We start from the raw sequence: 20,036 nt of genomic DNA on the forward strand, positions 1-20,036 counted from the left end.
CCAAATCGGGTTCTAAATTCAAAATACGCAGCAGACTGAAAAAGTGTTTACATTGCTGCCTATTGACTAATAATATTTTGAACAAAAACAGTAAACGCAGAAATATATAGATATGTAGTAGTAGTATAGATAGTATAGATAGTAATGCCTTAATTCGGTTTTGATTTTGTATGACGTACATTGTCTATATGTAAAGAACGTCATTGAATATTAATTATATATCTACTAGCTGACTCGACAAACGTTGTTTTGTACATAATAAATAAATACTGTTTTTTATGAATTTGTCAATAATATTAATAACTTCAAGTATTATTTTGTAAAGTATGCTCCCTGCTGTTATAATGGAATTGTTTCTCAGCAGAACTGTCAAACCGCGCGTCAATAAAATCTCTTATGGAAAATATGTCCATACAAAACAAATATTGGAAATTAAATTGATTAAGGGTCCCAAATAGAAATAACACTATCCTATCTCTCAAGTTGGTGGTGCTAAGGTGCACTCCATTAAGTAATCTCCATTTAAATCCGTTCATTAGTTTAGGAGTCCATCGCGGACAAACACCGTGTCACGTAATTTATATATATTAAGTAAATATATCACCCACATTAGGTAGTCTATAAATATAATATACTTCATATATAAAAAAAAAATACATATTGCGAAGAAAAGCTTTAGGGACCATAATAACGCTGCAGAAATGGCTGTATGGACGGGAATCCTTTGCCTGTCCTAATAATGAACGAAGAAACAAAAAAACCCTGAACGTACATAGTGTGTAAAAATAAACATTCTATTTTAATTCTTTATTGGTACGTGCAGTTGATAAATGTAATTTACCAGACTGTGCCAGAAGTTTCTCATGTGTAATACGTTAGCAGGAGCAACTTTTACCATTCAAATAAGTGTATTTCGTTAAAATGGTTCAGAATGCAGAAGCTGAAAACTATAAAAATAAAGGTAATGAAGCATTTAATTCCCAGAATTATGAAGAAGCCTTATCGTTCTACTCGAAAGCAATTAGTCTTGCAGAAAGAGACACACGTGATATGGCTACTTACTTAAAAAACCGCGCTGCGGTTCATTTGAAGCTAAATTCTTTTAATGAGGCTGTAAAAGACTGTGATGAGGCCTTGAAAATAATTCACGAAGACCCTAAAGCTCTCTTTCGACGATGCCAGGCTTTGGAGTCTCTTGAAAGGTATGAAGAAGCCTACAGAGATGCCAAAAACATATTTACTGTAGACCCAGCAAATAAAGCTATTCAGCCCATTTTGAGTCGGCTACATGCTATAGTTGAGGAGCGTGCAAGAAAATCTGCGCAGACTAGTAATAAAGTAGAACAGATGTTTAAGATTGCTTTTGAAATGAGTGAAGATAGTGAAAAGCGCGAAAAAGCAATGTCAAATTTACTAGTGTTATGCAAGGAGAATTCTGGTGCAAATATAATGATGAAATCTGGTGTTATTCAAAAAATTCAACAGCTACTAAAACATGAGAAGAATACAGATATCTATGTCAATGCAATAAGAGTTGTATGTCATCTGTGCAAGAGAGATATTCAGATGACAAAGGATGTACTTAATATAGTTGGTGTACCTTGGTTTTTGGAAATTATTGACAGCAGTGAACAAGAAATTGTTAATGTGGCTCAATATTGTTTACAAAGTATAGTGAATACATTATCAGGTATGGATTATAAGAGTGAAACCAAACCTGATCCGCAGCTTTGTGAGCAAAATAAACTAGAAATAGATACAATACTCACATGTTTAACATACTCTATTACAAGCAGAGTAATATCTGGAATAGCAAGAGATGCTATAATGGAGTTAATTATGAGAAATTGCCATTACAGTACTCTTAATTGGGCTGAAAGATTTGTTGAAATAAGAGGACTTCAACGTTTGCTTGAAGTATGTAGTGAATTAGAAGAATACAAATATGAATCAGCAATGAATATTACTCCTTCTTCAAGTACTGTTGCTGCCGCTTGTTTAGCTCGAGTTTATGAAAATATGTACTATGACCAAGCAAGAGAAAAGTTTAACAATCAAGTTGATGATTTTATTAAAGATAAGTTAATGACTCCTGATCTAGAGTCTAAAGTAAGGGTAACTGTAGCTATTACATCACTGTTACGGGGCCCACTAGATGTTGGTAACTATATAATCTCAAAAGAAGGTATCATAGAAATGATCTTAGTTATGGCCCAAACAGAAGACACACTACAACAGAAAGTTGCATGTGAATGTTTAATCGCTGCAGCATCTAAAAAAGATAAAGCGCGGGCTATTATAAATAAAGGTATTGATATCTTAAAGAAATTATATTCATGCAAGAATGATGCTGTTCGAGTCAGGGCTCTGGTTGGGTTATGTAAAATTGGCAGCTTTGGTGGAGATGACGCATCCATTCGCCCTCTTGCTGAAGGATCAACAAAGAAACTGGCAGAAGCATGCAGAAAATTTTTGGTAAATCCAAGCAAAGATAAGGATATGAGGAAATGGGCAGCTGAAGGGCTATCCTATTTAACTCTTGATGCTGATGTAAAAGAGATGTTGGCTGATGATAAAGCGGCTTTGCATTCTCTTATTGAACTTGCTAAAACAGGGGATCAATCTTGTTTGTATGGAGTTGTCACTACTTTGGTCAACTTGTGCAATGCATATGAGAAACAAGAAGTTATGCCTGAAATGATTGAAATAGCTAAATATGCTAAACATCACATACCAGAGCAGCATGAATTAGATGATCAAGACTTTGTAAATAAAAGATTAACAGTATTATGTAAAGCTGGGGTAACAACTGGTTTGGTAGCACTGGCAAAGACTGAAAGTCATAACTCAAGAGAACTTATTGCTCGAGTATTCAATGCAATCTGTAGTCTACAAGAGCTTAGAGGGATTGTGGTACAGCAGGGAGCAGCTAAAGTATTGATACCAATGGCTTTAGAAGGTACCAAGAAAGGGAAAATTCAGGCTGCACAAGCATTAGCTAGAATTGGTATAACTATAAATCCAGAGGTTGCATTCCCTGGACAGAGAAATTTGGAGGTTGTGCGGCCATTGATTACATTATTACACCCTGAATGTACAGCTCTTGAAAACTTTGAAGCTTTAATGGCCTTATGTAATCTGGCTGGAATGAATGAAACTACTAGGAATAGAATTCTAAAAGAGGGTGGTTTGACTAAGATAGAGCATTACATGTATGAAGACCATATGATGCTTCAGAGAGCTGCTACACAGTGTATTTGTAATCTATTGCAGTCAGAAGAAGTAATTAAAACTTTTGAAGCTAAAAATGATAAGACAAAATTCTTATGTCTGCTGTGCCAGGAAGAAGATGTTGATACTGTAATGGCAGCTGCTGGAGCCTTGTGTATTCTTACCACTGCTAGTAAGGTGTGTTGCAGAAAGATTCTTGACCTAGAATCCTGGTTAGAATCATTGCAATGCCTCTTGGCTAATCCCATTAAAGAGATTCAATACAGAGGAACCTACATACTATACAATATGGTTAAGGATGATAAAGATATGGCTGCCAGGGTATTTGAAACAGATGTTATGGAAATTTTGATGGCAATTACTAAATTAGAAGATCCAGAATGTGCCAAAGCCGTAGAGTATGCTCAAAAGTGTCTTAATACTGCAGAAGAATTAGGGATTATTAGAAAACCTGATGACACATCAAATTAAATCATCTGAATATTATTTATTGCATCATTTTGATTGTTAGTGTTTGATGCTAGATATATCTATAGTTGTTTTGATATAATTTTACAGATTATATGTTGATAATTATTTAAGTTATCTAACATACAATAGTTTTGGCATAATAATTTGGTATTTTAAATATTAAACTTTTAATTTGCCACATATTTAACTGTTTGTGATCTTTATAGTATATTTGTGAATGATTTTATTTATTTATGGTGTGTTTATGTTGATATTGTTAAATTAATTCTTAGGCCTTATTAAAATTTTGTACCATATTAGACTTTTTCTGTGTATCTACCAATGAGATAATAATCGATCAATTCATCTATTCACCAAAACTGTAAGTTTTATCTTATGACTCCTGGGCTCTTACAGAACATAAGGTGTAAACAAGGAGTACATATAGTAAGCCTAAGGCAGGCTATCCCCATGTTATATTTTCTGGTGTTCTTGCATTGGAGGTAGTAATCACAGTTAAAACTTCAAAGTTCTTTATTCTTTGTTTATAAAATTAAATCCCCTTGATTATATACATAGTTGGTTACATATTGATACTGTATGATATTAATACTTCACTATTTATGATGTTCTTTGGTGTATTTTTTTAATTGAAATTGAAAATAAAATTGAAATAAAAAATGTGTCTATTTAAGTAGCTAATAGTGGAAGTATTATCATACAAAATTTTCAATTACCTAATAATTTTAATGTTTCACCCATAATAAAATTGTAGCCTAACTTATAGATATATTAACCTATATAAGAGCTGCCAACATGCCACTTGCACTGGTTCATACCCCTCCATATAAGCACCTACTCAGTACTCTTACGAGCAACAGCTGCATAAAGTTAATGTGAGTCTATGCCCACTAAGCGAGATACGAACGACGCGATCGTGCCTCGCTCGGTCGACCGAACGCGTTTTTTCTTTATTACCTATGTCTTCGATGACGAATGGTGTACTAGATATAATAATCGAGCGATTATTGTAATTTGTCTTTGCAAGGTCTTAAAAGTTCGAGTTTCCTTCTGCATTGCTTCAGGCCGAAATGAAAAGAAAACCTTGTGTGTATTTACATAAGTTTATGGTGTCTGGCACCATGTTAACGTTGTGCACTTACCATTATCATTTCATCTGACCCGCTTTACTTAAAACTTCTCTGAATACTTGGGAAACCAAAAGCAATAATTATTTTTCGACTATGATAAAGCATATTAACTACGGGGACGGGGCTGATTTGTATATTGAAATTTTGTATAATGAAAAAAATATCAAATTCAGAATATATTTTTGTAACTACACTAAGTCTAAGTTTAGTGTAATAAGTACTTTACTTTTATAAATTTGAACAGCCGCCTAATAATTATTCATTATTCCGCACTGGCAATCTAGTATAGTATGTACATTTCAGAAAATCTAAATCCAAAAGTGCTCTCTAAAGTTATAAGCATTATTCATTTTTCGCTTAAATACACTATAATTATTTGAAAAACTATCATTAATTTTACATAAAAACAGGAAAATCAATTAAATGTAGTGATGTCCTCTGCGAATATTTCTCAATATGTTCGTGATAATCTGTGCAAGTTACAGACTAAAGAAAGAGACTTTTTATGGAACCTTTTTAAGTGACAGCTTGATTTGGTTTGGTTTCTGCTGCCGTGCTATTGTGCTATTTTTTTCGGTTCTCAAACGATAATCGTCTTATAATGTCTATTTCTACAGCTACAGGTATAAAAAATTAAAGATAGCATTTAATTTTAGTGATTTTGAACACAAGTTCGTAAAAGTAATTTCGTACTTGACGGAATAGTGTTTTCGGAGCAAAGCCATGGAATCCCATATGGCGGTCTATGCTCCACATGATATAATGACGCCAAGTAAATCTGAAAAGCGTTAGTGTCATTTTATTTACTAAACTGTGTTTTATAAGTATATATTTATAGGGTAAAAATAAGGTTAAAAACTGTGTGTAGTGGACAGTGTGATATTTAAGTTATTCTAATTTTTTTTCCTTTCTAGCGTCTTTGCTGACGCCGGACATAGAGGTGGTTTTTTTTATTTGTGTCTCGTTCGAGTTAAAGTGCTGCATAATTTGTTTCCACCGCAATTGCTTTAGTAAAGTTTAAATTAGCCCTATAAAATTGAAAACTACTAAAACATACAATTATATGTTTAATCATGTTATAATTTTTCGTGATTTATTGTGATAAGTGAAGTGTTGAAAAAAAGTAGTGAAAGATTTAAAATTTATGATAGCTACACATATAACCTACATTCATACATCAAATATATTTTTCTTTAATTGAAATATTAGAAATATTGTTTTAGTAGGTCATATTTTTTCAGAGGTCATTTAAACATATAATGTTTAAATGGCCAGTGGATTTCTTGTTTAAAGTGCAATATAGAACATCAATCTGATATTTGAGGGACATGTATAAAATAGATATACAGAACCTTACCTTATCTCTGATAACAACTACATAGGCTGTGAACACAAAAATGAATGATAATTTAATTTTTTCCAGATGATCGCACTGAAGGTGATGATGACACATCCCAGGGAAGCCACCCAAAAGATGAGAGTGAATCAGAAAATGACAATGAACAAGAAAATGATAATGAACAAGAAAATGACAATGAACAAGAAAATGAGCCACAGAATCAAAATGGTGGCACAGAGAGCCCTGAAGTTCATGAGATAACCAGTGATGAAGATGTAGTTACCAATGATGATGAATCATCTAATTCAAGCACTGATTCAAATGATAGTTCAGAGGGATCACAGCAAAGTGCCAGAGAAAGGGACAAACATAAAGATGAAGAGCCAATGGAAAATGGTGAAGAATCAGATGTTGAAGAAGTTAATATTGAGGATCCTTTAAATCAAGTATCAACAAAAAACAAAGCTGTTCTTAATGACACAAAAAACTTTTCAGATTTATCTAAGCAAGGTAAATCTAATGGTGAAGAACAAATTAAAGAGCCAACTGTTGTGATTATAGACACAAATACTATACTGTCTGGAAAAGTGCCGGCATCAGCACCTATCAAATCAAACTCAAGTCATGTTGATGCAAAAAACCTTTGCCAGAGTATTGCAGCTCGTGGCACCACCATTACACCTATTAGTAGTAAAAATAATACTCAAAATTCTAAAGCTATCAATAATAGTGCTCCAATCCAACAGCCTAATATATTGCCTTCATTGACTGATGACATGTTTGTGGTTGAAGCTCCTTCATTTATTGTGCCCTATGTATATGAAAAACCATCTCTAAAACCATTTAGAGAATTTGTTGACAAGCTTGGAAAAGAATTAGAAGATTTGAAAGCTAAAGAGGAACAGGAAAAGCTTGAAAAAGAAAAAGCAGAAAAGGAAAGGAAAGAGAAAGAAAGGAAAGAGAAAATAGAGAGAGGTGAGATTGTTGAGGAAGAAGAAGTTGAGAAAGAAACAAAAGTTGAGACTGAGGAAGTGAAAGAGAAAAAGGCAGAGAAAAAGCAAAAACGCCGCAGGAATGAAGAGGATGATGACTCATGGGATGGAGAATCAAGCTCTGGTTCTGAAGGTGCAAGTGATGATGACACAGTTGTCATCAAAGACAGAGACGATTCAATTGAGGAACTAAAAGATCCCATTGGAATTATTTCAAAAAGCACTGGTGGTAAAAGCGATAGTTATTTTGATTGCTCACTGGGACAGTTTTTCATTAATATTGGTGTTAATTTAGTACAAGAATTTGTGCAAAGTGATTTATTGAAGGTACAGAACCGCAAACTATATAAAGAGAAAAAAACTGGACGCAGCACAAAAGGAACTGAAGCGGCTATTGCATCTCTTACACAGAATTTAGCATTCAGTAAAAAATTAAATGCTCCTTATTCCTTGGATCAAAAACAGTGTGAGTTTTGTAGTTTCAAAACTGAATCAACACTTGTACTAAAACATCACTTAGAGGCACCTCATATGAAGAATAACATTTATAAATGTAATACTTGTGCCTTTGAAATTCGAAGTCCTCATGATATTCTATTCCACATGGAAGCTGAACACAATATCAGGGGAAGATTAGAGAGGGCACCAGCTTATCAGCAATGTCCTAGTTGCCACTTTGAGGACAATAGTAAAACTAAGTTAGCACGCCATCTTATTGCTTGTGCTAAGAAGTTCAAACCTGAGTTTAATCTTGGTCCTCCACTGGACTGGGAGCCCCCCGCAAAAATACCAAAGTTATCTAGAGCCAGAAACAATATAATGAACCCTTACCAAACCAACTTTAACCGTTCACAGATGGGTATGAGTCCTTTAGGACGACCTCCATTGACAATAGGTAATCCTACTTTGTCCAATTTGCCCTTAGTTGGAGGGAGACCTAGAGGTCGTCCACCATTAGGTGGCAACACCAGAGCCCCAGTGTCTGGGGTTCCCATCATTCGCAGTGGAGTAATGATAATGCATAACAACCAGCCAAGTGGGACCACCATTTCCAATTATCCAGTTCTACAAAACAATCAAGGCAATCATACTTCAGCCACTCCTAAGATATCCATCACACCTTTACCGAGAGCTCCACAACCATCATCATCAAACTCAACACAGAATTCCAAAAATTCATTTGTTATTTGTGAAATCTGTGATGGCTATATAAAAGATTTGGAACAACTCAGGAATCACATGCAATGGATCCACAAAGTTAAGATTCATCCTAAAATGATATACAACAGGCCTCCATTGAATTGCCAAAAGTGTCAATTTCGATTTTTCACTGACCAAGGTTTGGAGAGGCACTTGCTTGGGTCACATGGCTTAGTTACCAGTTCCATGCAGGAGGCGGCTAATAAAGGCAAGGATGCTGGTAGGTGTCCAGTTTGTGGACGTGTTTATCAGTGGAAACTATTGAATCATGTTTCCAGAGATCACAACATGACCCTCAAACCAGCACACTTGTCTTACAAATGCACTGTTTGCACTGCTACATTTGGCATGTATAAACAATTTGAAAACCATGTGTACTCAGCCCACAGTGTTGTTGCCAAGCGTGTGATAGACAAGAACAAGGCTCCCCCTGCCACAGCAAAAGCTACTGACAATGATGCCTTGCTCAAACCTCTAAAGATCAGTGACGAGATTACAATCATACCTCAACCAGCCAAGTCCTCTGTCACCATCACTGCTAAAGGCAAATAGCATTTATAATATTTGGTCTGGGAGAAATTATCACTAATAATGTATTCCATTGGCTTGTTCAGCTATGCACTTTGCAACATCAGGCAGTATTGTAAATATCTTTGTTTACATGGGCATCATACACTCTAGAAAACAATTTAAATGAAACTGTACCTTTACCATAGCCTCGCCCTCTCAAAGAAGCTAGTGACAATATCAGTTGTGTACAAACAATCTTAACAGTGTCTAAGTAGTCACTGTATGGAAAATACATTTGATGTTGCTCCGACTTCTAAAAGGGCAAACTGATAGTAGAGATGCATATATATTATACAGATAAAATGTGTTATCAAAAGAATGAGAATGTTATTTTTAAATGATACATAACAAACGGAATAATAGTAAGTTGTAAATTCAGTGTATAATACTTATTGTAAGATCGTGAATTTAATATTTTGTGACCTTTGTATTATTAGCATCACTCAATCTGTGTGTATTCGTGACTATTAGGCTGTCTGGTTTGTTTGTATGTCACAAAGCAAGAAATAAGCAATTTATCTTGTAAGATCTGCGTTGGCACTGCACTATATGTGGTGTCAGGATGCGTGAGTTAGATATTAGTTCCCTTAATGATTATTAAGTAATCTTATTATTTATTTGCTACTTTGTTATTCATGTTTAATCTGTGACTACGGTAAATTATTGACTCCCTAATTTCGATTTTATTTGTTCTGAAAAGCTGAATGTTTGCAAATGTAAAGATATTTCATCAGGAAGTTTAAATGAAGATGGTAAATCAATTCTGATTACGTAAGGTATTAGTTAAGTTAATAAGTTAGAAATTTTAATTAAGTAATTATAATAATTGAATTTCCTTTGAATTTTAACATACCTATAACAGATTATAGTTTAATAAAGTCCACAGTAAAAAATGAGTTAAATTTTGGTCAGATATAATTCTGATGAACTGACAGACTTGTTGTCATACAAACAATAAACATCCCCAATTTGATGATGTACTTATAGAGCCGATTGACCTTTGTTTAACGGAAATAAATAATTAATGTTTACATTTCGTTCTGAAGGGTTTTGTAATGATATACGAGAATTAAATAAAGTTATTAAAGTAAAACGGAATTGTTGGTATGAAATTTTCTTCCAACTTGTTTTTTTATAATATTAGTTATTATTTGATTTTTCACTTTTTAGTTTTTATAGTAAGGGACCACTTGATGGTGGGTGAACACACCCAGGTTCAATTATTGACCAGGAAAAATCTTTTATCAATTACACAAACAGTGGTTAGAAGATATTCCATGAAACTCGAATGTTACTAAAGCTCAATAGTTATTATGTGTAAGGTTCGCAAAGAGCCTATGGGCGACTATCTTTATGGATAAAAGTGGAAATAAGTCGCCAAACTTTCTCCCTCCTCACTCGCCTCGTTTCAAAATAAATAATCTGTCATGCGATGGCGAAAGATCTATTGATATTTACTTTCTTCGTCGTCTTATACGTTAACCCGACCTAAAAAATTTGTAAAGAATGTAACTAAAAGAAATAAACTTTCAAAATACTGCTTACTATGAAGATACGAAGAAAATTTATTCAGTTGATAATTAAATATTATAAGAATAAGAGGCTTGCAGTGATCTGGAATCTGGATGTTGGCTGGGTGAAGAAAAGGTAGGTCGATTCAGATCAACAAGAAGTGTGTCTAAGTCCCTGTTTTATGAAATGGTAGGTAACTATAGTGACGATGATGTATATTTAAGTAAGTACTTACTTAATACTTTTCCCATTGAGCATATTTTTTTAGCCCTAATGTTAGAGCTAGATTTATATCGATCGTAATATAGCATTTTCTGTGTAAGAAGTACCTACCTAACTACCTAAGTTTTAATGAGATACATAACTACCTAGGTATTTGTTTTCTAATTTTAATGTATGTTATCGGTGCTAAAGATTGAAACAAGTTTTATTTTATATCTGAAACATTTATTAGTTAGCTTCATATAATATAATTTATAGGTAGTCAATATATAATAATTTATAGGTTCATCAGATAAAATCTCTTAGATTATTTGGGATAACCCATTTTTTCTAATAGGTAGATAGGTATTTAATAGGTATCTTTCAAGTCATAGAGTCATAATATAGTGCCATGAGCGCTGTAGTGAGCACTGAGTACCTATTATATAGTACGTCTATAACATAGATAGTATCCGATTTCTATAAAGCGCTATAAAAAACACGTACCTATGTACCTACCAGGCACGCGCATGCGGAATGCGTGGGAAGTTAAAAGTAAGCAGTTTTACTTCACGGCTTTGTTAGTAGGTTAATACCTAGGCATAAGGTATATTACCTTTATCTACACCCATGCTTTAAATCCTCTATTAAAGATTCTGAAACAGTTAGCTTATTACCAACATTAAAACACCCAATGTCGTAATAACCATTACATCATCCAAACGAGTGTTGTAATGTTGTACTGAATTTCATAACAACTCTCCTTGGTTTTTTTTTCGATCCCTTCATGCACAGAGTTTCAACAAACAGCCACATTCTTATTGCTCGATGCGTGGTATCTGTATGAATTTCAAAAAAAGAACATTTTCGTTTACGCGCGTTCCACACTACCAGAACATGGCGAGCCGTAAAAGAAAAGGTAGGTTATTCGAAACCCCGCCATTTTTCTTGAAATAATGAGCGATTCAAGTTTTGACAGCACACCGCCGGATATTTTAAACGCTGCAAAATAACATAATAATTAAGTGAATTTTAATAATTGCACTATACAAAATGTAAATTACTACTAAAATTAATAATTCTATCATTAATACTTAGTTTATTTGTGTATAATCAGTAAGGGATGATATTAGGTTACTACTAGGGCTGGCTGTTTTAATGTAGCAGTAAGCTAACTGTTTCAGAATCTTTTAGAGGATTCATATTCTGGGTGTAGATAAAGTCTTGTATGCAACTGTTGATAACTAGGTATTACACAACAGTTGCATAAATAACTACTATACAATTTAATTTTAATATCTGCACTAGGTAGATGCGTCATGTATTCCTGTCACGACCCAAGTGTTACGTCATCAAACTTGGCCTAGGTAGTAGGTATCATGAACTTTTGACATCGTACGTAAGTGTCTATAGGCAATTATTTGTGTCCTCTACCTTCACTATTTAAATTTCACAGAACTGCTAAAAGCTAAGCACGAATCTCTCATAATAATAGGGTGCTAACATAGGATCGCCAAAAAGCCTTTTTTCCTTTTGCTCGAAGAAGTGTAAATGTAGGTAGGTACTAACTATATTTCATATTTTTTTCAAAAATAATTTACTTTTCTTACTAACACATACCCATAATTTTTATTTTGTATTACTGTCACATGAGTAACCATACTGTATTCATCTATTGGAAGCTGACAGGATCTCACGACATAGGGGAGCCTAGTGCGAAGCCAGAAGATTACTTGTATAATTAAAGTAAGTAAATAAAATCAATGTAGTCAAACAAGTAGCAATAGGTATATGTATATTTAATTAAAAATGTACCTATGTATGTAGGTACATTTTTAATCTATACTATAATATTATAAAGCTGCAGTGTTTGTTTGTTTGTTTGAACGCGCTAATCTCTGGTACTACTGGTCCGATTTGAATGATTCTTTCAGTGTTGGGTAGTCCATTTATCGAGGAAGGCTATAGGCTATGTTTTTTTTTTCAAAATTAGGGATCCGTAATAAAATTGCTATTTTGTAACACAAGGTGTAAAATCGAAAACCGATTTTTGCGTGCGCTGCAAAAACTATTGACAATAAAACAAAATGATGTACTTCCAGGCTATAATATAGGCAATATTTTATTACTTATAAAACTATCGCGTGAATTATACTTTATATGGCAAAACAACGTTTGCCGCGTCAGCTAGTTAAATATACGTAGGTACCCACTTAAATTATATAAGTTCTATTATAATAACGAAAAATATTTTAGGCCGGTATAGGTGTATATTACTTTAAAAAGAGGTTGTGTTAGTGAAAAACATACACTATACTAGGTGAGTACCTACATAATTGATAATTGTGGAGGTAGGTACGTATCAGACACGATCAACTGGTATAAGAACAGAAAACCTGGCTATGGGTGATATTATATCTTCTTGCCAGCTATTTGCACAAAATAAAGAAAGGAAAATATATATTCGGTACATATCGACACCGTTTATAATATGGCGATTCACCTATCGAGATTTCATGTAGCAAATAACTTTTCAAATTGCCTACATTATATATCTATTCGCAAGTTACGACCCAATGTTAAATTATATAAAATCATAGAATAAAAAGCTAGCAAATAATTTTTCAAATTGGCTTTGTAGGTACCTATATAACTATCTATTCGCAGGTTACGACCCAATGTAAAATAAAATAAAATCATAGAATAAAAAGCTATAATTTCAATAAATACATGGGTACTTAATTGATTCATATCGTTCCATAAAATAATACATAATATATCTACTTATATGATATGAATATAGCTCACGCCACATATTATTATAGTAAGTACCTACCTACTATGTATAACTTCTCCGATGCAGTCAAACAAGAGGTCATTGACATTTTATTCAAAGTACAGTTAATTTGATGGACGGAACTCCTCAACTGGATTTTAGTGGGATACACAAAATGTTTTCAAGTAGGTTACATACAAGGGTTCAGTATAAAATTGTAAAAGTAAACCGTTACCTTCTGTGCAATGTGCAACTATGTTTGTCGGTCCATTATACACAAAGTGTGTAAGAAGGTAAGACCTACCTAACGAATACGAAACGGTAAATAGGTAGTTATCTACTTAGTAAAAATATAGTATAATAGTTGTATTATGGAGTCGTAAAGGGATTTTTTTACATCTAAAGGCCCATATTTTGGTAAGTCAGTACCTATTAAGTACGTAAGTACCGTTTTAATTACTTATATTAATTTATGACAAATTATATGCACCTCAGCTTACTTTACAAAAACAAAACTAAAATGAATCACCGCTAATTTAATGCAAAATAATATCGCCATCTTAAAAATATTATCTAATGTTTTTTTATGGAAGAGGAGGACAAACGAGCGTACGTCACCTGGTGTTAAGTGATCACCACCGTCCACATTATCTTGCAACACCAGAGGAAGTACAGGAGCGTTGATGGCCTTTTAGAAAGGTTATATCTAGTCTATATGCGCTTATTGTGGAGGAACCCATGGCGTAGGTCCACAGTTTCGTTGTATGTGAAAGAAAGTTCAATAAAAACCGCACAGTGGAGGAACGTCACATATCCAGATGGTGGGGATGATAATAATAATTTAATTATGGCGTGTCGTGCGAAGGTGGAATTCGGCGACAGGAGCCAGGTCAAACAGCTCTTCAGAACATTCCCCGTGATAAAAGCGGAAGAAGACACACAATGAAGCGGCCTCTACTGTCTATGCAACGCCAAGTTCAGCACTGGTTCCCTGACAGCAGCTCTGCGTTGCACGCAGTCAAATGGTTCGAACTTCGAGCAGATACTGAGGTGCACCAGACCAGAGATGATATCAATATTCCATATAAAGCCGGACCGCGTCTATAGCTATCCGTTATCACCCTCGAAGTGCAACGGCGTCCGCGTCGATACGCCTTTTCTAAGCAAAAACGTTTGAAAACCCATATTCACCAGATCCCTCGACGGGACGTGCTAGATAAGGCTACTTTAAACTCGAGAAACCCGTCTCCATTTCGGGAAATTTTATTAGGCCAGTTGAATCAAATTTCTAATATTTTATAATAAAGCCGTATTAATACGTCTCCATCGATTAAACCACTAATATGGATTATGAACTCATAAGTCTACCTACCACGTATACTCTATATATATACGTATACTTCACTAGGTATCTACAAAATACGTAGGTAGTGTAAGTATAACATAAAAATAAGTTTTATGGTTATTTTATATTTTCCAGTAAATTTAAGTAATGCACCTGATCATAGTCGTAGATGTGTACTTACATGTATATTCGAAACTTAATGTTATTTTATACATAGATTTATGATATTCGAGCTCAAAAATATAGAACAGCTAACTCTTTGAGCTTGAAGACTCAAAATCGTCATACCTAAATACAATATTAAGCGTTTCGAAGTTGCAGGCCTTTGATGATTGTGGCCTTTAGGGTCAACCGTTATTTATTTTCTATTTTTTTTAGTGAAGTAATAAATTCAACCAGGGTCATTATATTAAAATTTCTATATAATATATTATACTTAAAAATTTAGTGTGTAATATAAATTTTAGTAGGAACTATTTAGATAAAGAGGGACAAAATTATTTTGGTATGTGAGGTTGTAATTTATTTCTAACAAAAACTTTTTTTTTTATAAAAGAGAAATATTTTAAATAAATCTTATAATATTTACACTATTTTTTTATAATTAAAAACCTAGTATTATTAAATTATATTGATTACTCTGAGAACAAATTAACTAGTGGTTAGTAAAATGATAAGTAACTAAAGTTACGTTTAATAAAGAAGTCATACAAAAATACTCTAAAAACACTCTAGTTAGATAAAACATTAATGTTGTTTCGGAATGTACCTAAATCTAATTGCTCACTTCATAGTGACGAGCTCGCTTCGGGTTTTTGGCGGTAATATACGCGCATAATATTACTTAAAAACGCGTATCTCTCTTGTCGCTCTTCAGTGGACGTGGTGAACACGGGTTTCTACAGAATTTGTATTTGATGAAGCTGTAATACCGTCTCTTATTCGTTCCCTCAGGTTAATACGGGTTTTCAAAGGCTTAGAGGTAAAAAAGGCGTACATCGACGTAGTCACACTTCGAGGCGACGATATGATAACGGAAAGCCATATTATACGCGGCCGGCCCTGCGCATTATAGATTTTTAAACATATAATTTAAGATAAACATGAAAATTTGATACTTATTATTATACGCATTAAACTTTTTAATTAAAATAACTGTACATATAAATATTAAATTCTTACTAAAGAGTTAAAAAATTAATGTTTTTTATATTTTTTGCAACAATAATGTATTTTATAAACGAATAAAAGTAAGTGTCCATCCCTACTCTGTGTTAACCAAGAACTTTAATTAAGCGCCTAAATAAAATTAAAGGCAAACTATACATTGATCAGTTTAGTTAAATTTACTAAAAGGTTTTATCGTTTTAAACTTTAATTTAGCTTAAATCATGTTTCAATGTATATAGCCTTCGTTCTTATTATTTCATGAGTACGGAATCCCAGCTCAGTAAGTCAAACTCGCTGTTGCCCGCTGTCTTTGCTCACTGGATCTGAAGTAGAGGAATTCGTCATTTCATTTTTTTTGTGTTTGGTACGTCAGAACTACAAATTTCGTTGTATCAAATTCTACATTTTACCAATGAGTGATACACGCATGGTATCAGATATATTGTGTTGGTTAAAGCAGGATCACGCCAACGACCTTCAGCGTTTGGGCTATCTGTGTATACCGCGTCAGCGGCACCCTGCCTCCCGTCACCGCGCATGGACCCGCGGACGGCCATTTGTAATGAATATAGTATAAAGTCCCTTATGTCAAAGTTATATGTTTTTTTTTAACTTATAAAACGCTCGCTTTTAACCGACTTCAAAAAAGGAGGAGGTTCTCACTTGCAGTCGGTGTCAGCCAAGGTAGGTTTGTAACTACATACCTACATAGTTATAGGTGAGATGTGCTTGAGTCGCACACGCGACGCGACACGGGGCCCTCCCCGTGCCGCGGCCTCGCTCTCGCCTCCGCCCACCGATTCCAAGAATAACAATAATCGTTACTAAAATTATATTAATTAATTAGATTGTATAAAAATACGCAATTATGTTTCATAATTTTTTGTGCATATAATATCTATTGTTTTGGAATAGTGATTTTGAAGTTGGTTGTCTTTTTGTTAAAATGTTTTTTATAAAAAAAATAAAATAGCTATTTTATCTTGTTAGAGCCATAAAATATCACCAGTAGTTTAGAAGCAGTAGCAAATTTAAAGTTGAAGACAGCTTAATTTTAATAACATGGTATTTTACGTTTTACATTTTTTTTTATGGAATAGGAGGACAAACGAGCGTACGGGTCACCTGTTGTTAAGTGATCACCGCCACCCACAATCTCTTGCAACACCAGAGGAATCACAGGAGCGTTGCCGGCCTTTAAGGAAGGTGTACGCGTTTTTTTGAAGGTACCCATGTCGTATCGTCCCGGAAACACCGCACAAGGAAGCTCATTCCACAGCTTTGTAGTACGTGGAAGAAAGCTCCTTGAAAACCGCACTGTAGAGGACCGCCACACATCCAGATGGTGAGGATGATTGCGTTCGCTTTGGAGATTACATAATCAGTCCCTAACATATATTTTTTTTAAATCCCCCGGCTACCTCATTGCAAAAGCATTAGGCCCTCAAAGATGATCATTTCACGATACCAAGCGCCTTAAGTGGTTAAAATAAGACTGAAAGACTACAGTTACACCGAATTGCAGAACAAATTACATTTTAGCTCACACAAAGGGTCTGAGAATCGGACAACATCTATTTTTCATACCCTTAAATGTTAAGGGTGGTCCACACGAATTTATTTTTTATTTTTTTGACATTTTTTTTTTAAATTTGTTTGACTATGAGTCGGCATTAAAAAATACATACAACTTCAAATTTTCACCCATCTACAATCAACAGTTACTTTTGTATCGCGATTTTAATATCGGCAATACAACGTTTGCTGGGTCAGCTAGTTATACTATACTATCGCACTCTTCGGGCAAAGGCTGGTTCCCTCTTAACTATCTATATGTGTATACACAGTAAGCTACAAAGTTAGCTTTTAAATTTTAATATATTTATTATGTTGGTAACTATTACTACCGTTTATTTACTCATGTGCTATTACTGTAGGCATTAGCTGCAAGTTTTACAAATATAATAAAAAAAATCGGCATGGGGCTGTTTCGCTCACAGGAGGAGGTTATCGAGGACCGATGACATTACACTAATTTGATAAAATTATTCAATTTTTCAATTTGCAAAATATGATTTTTGTTAATTTATATAATTTTCATCTATAGTCGATAAGGCAGGAATTAATGTTAAAGTACTTAATAGTTGTAAAAATACGCTTTTTATAGAAAATTTAACTAAAAAATGAAAAATAAATAATAGTTAAAAAAAAATAAAAAGCACGCTTTATATAAAATTCAATTATTATTTTAATAATATCTTAAAAAGCGTTCACGCTTTTTTTACAATAAAATAGGTATCTTTTTTTTACACTATTTTGAATTTAAATTTATTTTCTATTTTTTAGTTGAATTTTATATAAAGCGTGCTTTTTAGTTTTTTTTTAACTATTATTTATAATTTTATTGATTTTACTTTTCTTACAGTGAATCATGATTCACTGTGTACTTTTAGCTTGCTATAGGTACCTACTGATGCAAGAAATAAAATAATACCGAGATTTACATTATTAATATACTAGATAATATACTTTTCTAGTCTAAATTGAAGTCTAGTTACTTGTTACTTGTAACAGTTATTAAATGAAATAAGATGTAATTCCAATGGTTTGTGCTATAATTGTGGAGCCGATTGACTATCACTCCTTACTTAAATTGCTCATTAACCTACACAAATAATACGTGTTTTAATGACGGTTTTTTACTAACGGTGGAATGCTTTTTTATAAGCTTTTATTTAATTTCTTTTTAGGATGAAAAGAAAAACTACGCTCCATTGGTGGCCATACCGAAACAAATATGAGAAACGCTTTGCAAGCAATAGCAAACGGAATGAGTGTAAGGAAAGCATCAAAATACTTAAACATTCCTTTCACTACTTTAAGACGATATTACATGAAATCAAAAAGTTGTAGCTCTATTGAATCCATGCACGTAGTTCCTCACTACGACGTAAATAAGGTATTTTCTAATGAACAGGAAAAGAGTCTTAAAGATTATATAACCTACTGTTCGTCTTTATTTTATGGATTAACATCCAAAAGTACTAGACAAGTGGCATACGAAATGGCAAAAATGAATAATTTGAAAATGCCCAAAAACTGGGAGGAGCGCCAAATGGCAGGAAAAGAATGGTTGCGGAGCTTCATGCGGAGGCACTTGGACATCAGTTTGAGGAAACCAGGGCCGTGTCGCCTTGCCAGGGCTACATCATTCAATAAAACGAACGTTGAAGCATTTTTTAATAATTTGGAATCATTGATGAAACGATTTCCTGAATTAGGTCCGGATCGTATATTAAACTTAGACGAAACATCCACCACAACTGTGCAAAAGCCGCAGCGTGTAATTGCACCTAAAGGCCGTCGCAACGTAGAAAAAGTAACTAGTGGAGAAAGAGGTAATTTGGTAACAACTTGTTGTATCATAAGTGCGGCTGGAACAGCACTACCTACTATTATGGTATTTCCGAGAAAGAATTTTAAAAACTTCATGATCAAGAATACTCCTCCTGGTACTTTTGGCTTAGCTGCATCCAGTGGCTGGATGAATTCAGAAATTTTTCCTGAAGTAATCAATTGTAATATCACTTCGAATTTCCACAAATAAAACGAGGATGTCTTCGATTATAACAGATTTATTGGTGCTCGTGTGCACGGTTCGACAATCAGTTGACAACCAGTTTTAAACATTTCAAGGCTTACAGGTGACGTTTGTTTTCTACAAACGTCACCTGTCATTCTTTTAATGTTTGATAAAAATAAAAACTTCTTAACAACAAAGAATAGACAAATATTATGTAACCGATCTAGATAAATTATACAAATTATAGTAATAAATTGTGTAGGTATACAATTGATTCTTACAATCGGCCATCCTATTAAAGTGAGTCCTCGCACTTTTAGAGTTTCGTTCTCATACTTTCTACTTTGATTTGAAACTTAATATATATATATAAATACTCGTATATGGTTTACAACAAATTTTGATATTATTTTATTTGAAATTACACTATATAACATAATAATTAAATATATTAACTTACATCAATTAAGTTATTCAGTATCCTAATAGTTACAATCAAATAGTATAACACTTCAT

General features: G+C 33.7%; 2 protein-coding genes across 3 annotated transcripts; both read left to right on the forward strand.

The window, feature by feature from the left end:
• The first annotated feature begins 796 nt into the window (after positions 1-796).
• LOC126966501 (protein unc-45 homolog B) lies at positions 797-3,998 on the forward strand. The gene has a single exon (XM_050810609.1). The coding sequence runs from the start codon at positions 922-924 to the stop codon at positions 3,700-3,702; it is 2,781 nt and encodes a 926-aa protein (XP_050666566.1). The 5' UTR covers positions 797-921; the 3' UTR covers positions 3,703-3,998.
• Positions 3,999-5,296: 1,298 nt separating this feature from the next.
• Positions 5,297-10,031, forward strand: LOC126966507 (MOG interacting and ectopic P-granules protein 1). 2 transcript variants are annotated; one of them, XM_050810632.1, is made up of 2 exons: positions 5,297-5,455; positions 6,256-10,031. In XM_050810632.1, the coding sequence occupies exons 1-2, from the start codon at positions 5,434-5,436 to the stop codon at positions 8,913-8,915; spliced, it is 2,682 nt and encodes an 893-aa protein (XP_050666589.1). In that variant the 5' UTR covers positions 5,297-5,433; the 3' UTR covers positions 8,916-10,031. The 2 variants fall into 2 exon arrangements, with proteins under 2 accessions (XP_050666589.1, XP_050666581.1); XM_050810624.1 differs by lacking the exon at positions 5,297-5,455 and adding an exon at positions 5,466-5,619.
• Positions 10,032-20,036: the final 10,005 nt, after the last annotated feature.

The sequence above is a fragment of the Leptidea sinapis genome, chromosome 1, assembly GCF_905404315.1.
Source record: "Leptidea sinapis chromosome 1, ilLepSina1.1, whole genome shotgun sequence".
In the NCBI taxonomy this organism is placed as follows: Eukaryota; Metazoa; Arthropoda; class Insecta; order Lepidoptera; family Pieridae; genus Leptidea; species Leptidea sinapis.

Bases quoted from the DNA above. Each gene is read 5' to 3' on its own strand.
- LOC126966501 (XM_050810609.1), top strand. From the start codon at position 922: ATGGTTCAGAATGCAGAAGCTGAAAACTATAAAAATAAAGGTAATGAA.
- LOC126966507 (XM_050810624.1), top strand. From the start codon at position 5,556: ATGGAATCCCATATGGCGGTCTATGCTCCACATGATATAATGACGCCA. The intron at 5,620-6,255 runs GTTAGTGTCATT...AATTTTTTCCAG, and splicing joins GCCAAGTAAATCTGAAAAGC to ATGATCGCACTGAAGGTGAT.